This window comes from Brachionichthys hirsutus, chromosome 16 (assembly GCF_040956055.1).
Source record: "Brachionichthys hirsutus isolate HB-005 chromosome 16, CSIRO-AGI_Bhir_v1, whole genome shotgun sequence".
NCBI classification, from domain to species: domain Eukaryota; kingdom Metazoa; phylum Chordata; class Actinopteri; order Lophiiformes; family Brachionichthyidae; genus Brachionichthys; species Brachionichthys hirsutus.
Window position 1 is genome coordinate 8,544,423 of NC_090912.1, and position 7,657 is coordinate 8,552,079.

Here is a 7,657-nt window from a genome sequence, read left to right on the forward strand (position 1 = left end):
GTTTCTTTTTTTGTGGGCTTATTGTTCATCTCTGTCTCTTTTGTTTCCTTCCCCATGTTTCTATATTGATTTGAAAAAAAAGCAATACGAGCAGATCAATCTGATCATCACTTACTGCAGAGGAACATGCTGGTGGGAGAGCAACATAAACAAGTGTTTTGATGGGCTTGTCAGAAGAGCAGAATGTGAATTAAATCATGTGAAAGCACAAAGAAAAATGGATTGATGCAACCAATTGCTTTTACTAGAAAAAGTGAAGGGAAAAAAAAAGACAGAACACACAAGCCCACCACCCCCTAACACAGCTTCTCCATTTCTCTTTCTTTGCCATTTTATTCAGAACACAGGAATACACTTACCCATCCCCAAGAGGAGCATGCTGAATGAGAGCAGCGTTTCAGAGCACACATTATGCAGTAAAAAAGCCTTCTCTCTCCACACAGTTTTACTTGAGTGGTGTTTGTGTTGTTTCCGTGTTTACACGGAACAGCTTGGGGGGCTATAGGGTCCAAAAATACTGCCTTGTACTATGCCTCTTTTCCATGGATGAAAGAAATGACACCCATTTCAAAGTCTTCTCAGATGATCTTGCAACGATGCTCTGATGAAGCAGCATGAACAGCATCTTTGCTCCCTAATCCAAAATGTTTTTTAGACAAATAGTATTGCTCCCAACATCTGAGGTCATTACCACTTTCAATTTCTGTGCCAGCTCACGGGGTCTTTCTGAGAAATGTCCTTTTGTTTTTGATTGCTGAGGAGGCGCATCGTGGTCCTGCGTCAGATTGATTAGACTTTTAGCCTAGGAGAATTAATATGTGAAGAAATCGCCTTTCTCCCCCCCACAGCGCTTCTCTGCTCAGTCTAATCAGTAAACAAGGAGAAACAAAAGAAACAAAAAGACCTCCGGCTTTATGATTAAAATTGTTCCCCGAAGACGGACATGCTTCGTCAGTCAATGTTGCCATTTTTGAAAATTCCTACTTGAACAGCCCATATACCGATTTCAAACTGCATTTTTTACCCAATAAAACAAATAATGGCTCTCTGTAGGAAGAAAAGAAAAAAACATTCTGTCAGATGGGCTTACTCCAGTGTCTTGTGATAAGTCAGTCAGGAAAGTGTGATCGTGAATGTTGGCAACCTTTCCTTTCATGACTAAGATGAGATGAAATCAAGACGGTGCTGACTTTGAACGCTTATAAAGACTAAACACAATATCGTTGACAGAAATGTAGTTTAAAGATCACATATTATACTCTTTCTCCACAAGTTAACAGTTCCCAGACACTTATATCGGTGACAATCTTTGGCCAAAATAGCAAACAGATGCTGCAGGACAGCGTACATCTTTCCTGTCTCAAACAGCTCCGTCAGAAGAGTCTCAAAAGAAAACAAAACTAAGTTCATTGCGTGCACGCCCAACGAATGTGCATGCATGTGCACATTCTCTTACTGTACTTGATGACAGAACTATGCAAACTACGCAAGATTGACTGGTTGGTTTATTTAGCTGTTTTTGGGTTGAAAATGACCCAAAACCACTAAAATAGTCGTGTAGAAACATGGGAAAATTGAGTTTTTCATAATATGTCCCATTTAAAGAGTAACACCCACAACAACACTTGTGCTATAGCTGAAGGGCTGAAATCCTGCCTCGCCAGGGTCGTTGTACGATCAGCCAGTGGCGCTAAAAGATGGAGAACTTCCAAACCAGCAGCTGGTTCCCTTCAAAGTTTCCCTCAGGATAGTTGATGCTCAGAGTCTCTCAGATTCATCCGGTGAAGCCAAATGGCTGGAGGTCTTGGTGCCAAAGGATCTACTATCAAACTTGAAATGAGAAAAAAAAAGACCGGTTTGCCGTCTGGTTCAAAATAAATACACACATGTCTGAATGTCTTCCCGAAATTGGCTTCATCAGATGCTTTCGGCAAAGTTGCATTCTGAAACCTCCAGCTAGATTTCCAGCAACTAGTCAGATAAATCTGATGTGAAACAAGTGAAATAAGAGTAAAAATGTAACAAATAAATACAAATTGGTAAAACTAGATTGACAGAAATCTTGTTTTTTTTTGTAATGCTTTACAAAAGGCACAATTGTCAACACTGAATTGAGTGAAACCACGGACTTGTAATGGACTTAAACTAAAATGAATCAGGGTATTTAACTAAATACAATTAAACTAGGACTCAGTAAAAACAAAAAACAAACAGTGGCATACCTTGTCGTCTCCAACCTATTATTAAAAATAACCAGGCTGTGTGCCCAGTTTAGCTCACAAAATTCTCAACACAAACTCACATCATAATAATAAGTATTTAACAACAGCACAATTAAACTCCTAGAGTTTCATTCAAGCACCATAATATGGCAGCATGACAAACACACAGTGGTAGATCGGTCTCTTTGCCACATGAAAACGGCCATTACCATCGCCCTTTGGGCAAATGGCAATTACTGGGCAAGGGGTGAATGCCAAAAACCCTGTGGTACAAGTTAATTTGATTACATTTCCATTATGAATTAGAAACACCGTTTTGCTGCTCGACTGAGCCAATTAAAGCATCCTGAAGCTAAAACAGACAGTAAAGCGGCCCTTATTGTTCCTCAAAAATAAAGCAGATCAAATCCTTTGTCAGCCTTTTCTGAAACATTACCATTTTGTTTATCATTCAATTATTGAAAATGCTGCTGCCAGAGCAGCTAATTTAGCTGTGATATGTTTCATCTTGGTGAATAAGCATCCTGTGGCAACATGAATAAACATGTGTAGACAGCGTTTGACAGCCAGAGGGGGGGGGGGGGGGGGGGGGGCGCAGCCAACCAGTCAGACATGAGAGGCAGGAACACGATGAGGCTGCCGCCACTTTTCACCCGAGGGTGTGCGACCCACTGGCCGCACACCTCAATCATCAAACATGTATTTCCATGTTTGATGATTGAGAGTGTGGGTCTGTCTTTGCGTAGCAACTATTGTTTTGATATTTTTACCTCCGCCGAGGAGGTTGTGTTTTTGCTGGTGTTTGTTAGCAACATAATTCAAAAGGTTACGCACGGATAAAATCTCCATCTGTCTCCACGTGGTCCCGCGATGCACTGGCAATTAATTCGGAGTGTACCCCACCTCTCACCCGTAGCAAGCTGGGATAGGCTCCAGCAACTTCCGTGACCCACAAAGCGGAAGAACGGAAGAAGATGTCTGGTTTGCTCGGGCGTCTCTTGAAAATAAGAACGTTTTATTGTTCCACACAAGCCTGTTGTTGCTTCCATTATCAACTAGTGACAAATATGACCTCATTTCCAGGAGAGAACAAAAGATGCAACTATTACACGGACTGTATGCAAAATGTATTGTCCAAAAACTGTATGAGAACAGCACACGTAAAAACAGTGATTTTCCTAAAGTGTAGCTTACGACAATCCAATGACATATTCATTTATATCTATATTTATTACATATCCAAACTATTTGCAACCATCTACTTTACAACATGTATGTTCTTTTCCCAGAACTGTGCTACCTCTGTTTAACGAAGCTTCCTGACATTTCTACCGCCACCTTCTACCCCTCCGCTTTGAGTCTGCATCTGAAAACACTTTGAAGGGCTGTCTGGAGGAATAGGCGACCACCACCGCACCATCCTCTAAGGAAACAGGACACACTATCCTCCCCTACCTTTCTTTGCCACGACACTGAACATTGCTGGGACAGCGGTAGTTTTAGTTCAAAGAGAAAAAAAAATTGCTCAAAATCCCGGTTGCCTTTAGAGACTGCTGCAGGACCGACTTGGTTCGCCATCCCCAAATGAAACGACCTCCAAGAGCGTCTGGAGCCAGCTACTCACATCAGGACTAGACCGGCTGAAATATAGGCACAAAAACACTCTGCAAACTTCATGGGGAAAAAAATGTCTTCCGACAAGAACAGCAACAGATGGCAAGATGTAAAAAAAAAGAAAAAAAAGTAAGCAAAATAAATACTAAAAAAATCTGTGTCATCAAATACACAATAAACAGTCGTCAATGGAACGTGTCGATTCCATTGATAGAACAGAGTGTTAGAATATAATAATTTTATAAACACATTTTGAAGGCAAAAGTAGGATTTTATTTTCATTATTGACAAACGACCAGATGAAATTAAATCACATTTTTTTTCGTCAATATTGCCCACCCCTTGTAACCAATACACAAGAGGGATTAAACCTTGTGTCACTGATAAATGCACATCATCACTCATCAGAAAACCGAGATGCCTTTGATTCTGTTTAAACTGCATCACGTTTCTCTTGAACACATTGACCGTGTTACTGGGGATGTATTTGCACGCATTAGTGTGCGTGTGCGCACACATGTGATAGTTGTAGATGAATTATGACATGATGCTGGCATTAAAGCGAGGAGTTTTAATCACACAAGGATTCAGAGTGTTTTAAACAAATGTGCATTTGTTTTTTGGAAGCGCGATGGATTATCACAAGATTTAAAGATTTGGAAATGGGTGACAGCTGTCAAGCCGAATAATAATGTACGTCCAGAAAATTATAGCAGCTGCCATTTGGCAGAATGTCAATGCTGCTATCTAGATTAAAGCTCAATGGAGAATGTTACACAGCAGGAAGCACAGATAGACGATGCAAATAAACACAATCTCCCAAGATGCACATACTGAGAGCAGCCTATGGCAGGAGAAGTGCTCCCTTGTGGCCTCAGTCAGGTATCCTCTTGTGCATTAGAGCCGCCAGCATTAAACCCAGCAGGAGCCCAAGCAGGAACCCGCTGAAAAACAAGTGCATGCAACCCCCAGGCCGATGGGGGGGGGGGGGGGGCTTCCGCGCATGCATGTCGTTTATTTCACAACAGCCTCAGAGGTCCAAGATTCTCAGGGAATGCTTATAACACATCTTTATGCAGAGGCACATCCACACTAACAGCCATTTGCAAATAGCGGCACCCGATGAGGGCGAGACCTGCCTCCGACTTCAGAAGAACAAGCTCTCTCGGCTTGTCAGAAGACCCCCCCCCCCCCACACACACACACACACACACACACACGCACACACACACGCACCACAACAACTGGAATTGCATTTTCTTGAAAGGACCTAAAGCAGGGATTGTGCACCATAGAGGCAGTCCTTCTCCATTTTAAGAAGCAGGCATCCATCACCAATGCTAATGTGCAGCCGGGAACATTGAAGGGGCCTGAATAGCAACTGCAATGATGAGAAAGAGGTCTGTTTGGGGAGGAAAGGTGAAGCACTGCGAAGTGGCCTTGAAGCACTCATCAGATCCTCACAGACTTCAGGTATATCAGCTCAAGAGAAAGATGGCAACAGCAGCCGGAGGAACTGTGCCCCGCACAATAAGACATGCCCGAGACTCTTTTCATTTAAGGTCGGGAGCACTTTAGAGAAATGCAACCGATTCAAAGACAAACAAAACCAGGGATTATGCTGCTTTTAGCACTGTGGCGCACCGAGCCTTCTGATTATAAGACGGGAGTGCAGAAAGATGCCACCTCTTGTACGCTTTGACACATGCTTGCGGTAAACGTCTCAAGGACTTGTGTTGCAAATATGAATCTCTCTTTTGCAGCAGTGCGCCTCAACCCTAATCACATTCTGAAGCTTTACGCCAGATGCCATTTAATATAAATGCATATCCAGCTATAAATAACGAGATCAAGTCCACAGAACGTGTTACATCCTTGATCGACTTACCTCCAGTTCTTGACAACTGACAGTTATGGTTTTCCAATAATGAGATATGGAGGCAGGGAGGTTTCGCTCTCGCTGGCTTTGTCTTCGATGCACCAGCTACATATAGCTAATGACATTTTTGGTATTCAGCAGGTCATCCAGTGATGGATGACAAGTGAAAAGGACAGAACAAGTTCCTCAGCAATTGTATGATACGTGTTTCATCCAAATCTATGACCGTGCTTGGCGTGAAAGAAAGTCTTAGTCTCATGCAGATTTCTTTCAACACCAAAGGAGGGCAAAAGTAAACATGGGGTAGATGTTAAAATAACACTCCTGCTTCACTGCCCCATGGTCATATTCATACAGGTTAATAATGGCAGATGACTTCCGCTGGGCATGTTTTAAAGGCCCACCTTGACTTCTCTTGACAAGCAGAGCAACAATTTGTTCTGATGTCTTTTTCCAGGTTTCACTGGCGTGACGTGACACGAATGTGAAAACGATGGACGCACACGCACACACACACACACACACACATCTGTCATCTGGTGACATTTTTAACAGCTCTCATCGCAGGGGCTCAATCACATGTCATCAAACATCACTTTCGCGGGGACACGCAGGGATTCTTGAGCATCACAGAGGGAGGATGCGGAGGATGCGACGGACAGTTTAAAATGTTAGAGTTTGAAGGATTGAATCTTATTGTCTGTGTCCCAAGCGTTCTTTGCCACTATACAATTCTACCTCTGACTTTTTGTGCGCTTCTGGGAGGGGGGGGGGCAAAGACCAGACCAAGTGGAAACGGTAATACATCGTGAGTTACACATCTTACCTTGAGCCTGAGCGCTGAGAATATAAGTCGTCGACAGCAGAATCCAATAGGAGACCCACACTTGTCCGACCTGTCCAGTTGCATCCGCCACCATCGCGCCCCCGGTGCGCATTCCCGGTCTCCGCGCTGGGGACATGTTGCTTGGTGTCCCCACTCCCGGGAAGAGTCCTTGGCAGCTTCTGGTCCCCGTGCGTCAGCGCGCTCCTCACTGGCGTCGCGGTGGATGACTGGGAGGAGAGTGTGGAGAGTTGAGCCGCTCGCTTCGTCAGGGAGCACCGGGCGCGCAGACGGGCGTGCGTGCGGCTGTGTGCGTGGAAAAGCCCGTGGACAAGTCCCGCAAGAGCAAGGCGGAGTCAGCCCGATTGCATTTTCTCGGCTGTCAAGTGCGCCAGACCGAATATTGACACCGTCTATCTTGCCACCCCGAAAACCCCTGAATGCATCACAGAGTGAAATTAAAAAAGTAGGGATAATAAAAATAGAAATAAAAAAGGAGGCTGGAGAGTCTCACACAAGTTCATGCGGCGCCCCAAAGACAGTTATGGGCACGCCTGAGCTCTGTCACATGCCTGAAATAATATGTATATATATATATATTATCGACCTTTTTATCATATCTGTGCCTGATCAAGGCACTTTACCGAAGTCTGCCGCTTCACTCAGCCAGGTTGCACTCCGGCGCCCAAGTGTGTTCGTGCGTGTACGTGCGCGCCGGTGTGAAAGTGTGAATAATCCGTCTACCACCAAAGGTTTCAAAGTACTGTAATCTGTTCGGTGTCGGATTTGTGATTATGAGTGGCCACCGAGCACGTTTTTTTTTTTTTTTTTATGAATTGGCCATCGCGTATAGATTCTATAGCAGCGCGCACTGGAGCCGCTCAGGCGCACAACGCCAGTTTTCTCTGTACGCTACTGCCACCACGCGGAAGAAAGGGGAAATAGATTTCTATTCGGACAGCTGATTGATTGCCGTCGCATTAAAAACCAAAAAGCCCGGCTTTCAAAATTTCCTTCTGACATCTTAATCTTTTCAAATGGCTTGTTTTAACCCTCAAGGGCAAAGCATCAGCGATGCTGTATGTAAATCCCATGTAATCTGGTCCCTGCCCTGTGGTG

The 7,657-nt window shown here is 44.0% G+C and overlaps 1 protein-coding gene across 1 annotated transcript in view; it reads right to left on the bottom strand.

The window, feature by feature from the left end:
- Positions 1–6,677, bottom strand: part of LOC137905313 (protein sidekick-2-like) — a 76,375-nt gene extending 69,698 nt beyond the window's left edge. The window contains 1 exon segment of the mRNA XM_068749538.1: positions 6,542–6,677. Within this exon segment, the coding sequence (XP_068605639.1) occupies positions 6,542–6,677 (136 nt within the window).
- Between the last annotated feature and the right edge of the window lie 980 nt (positions 6,678–7,657).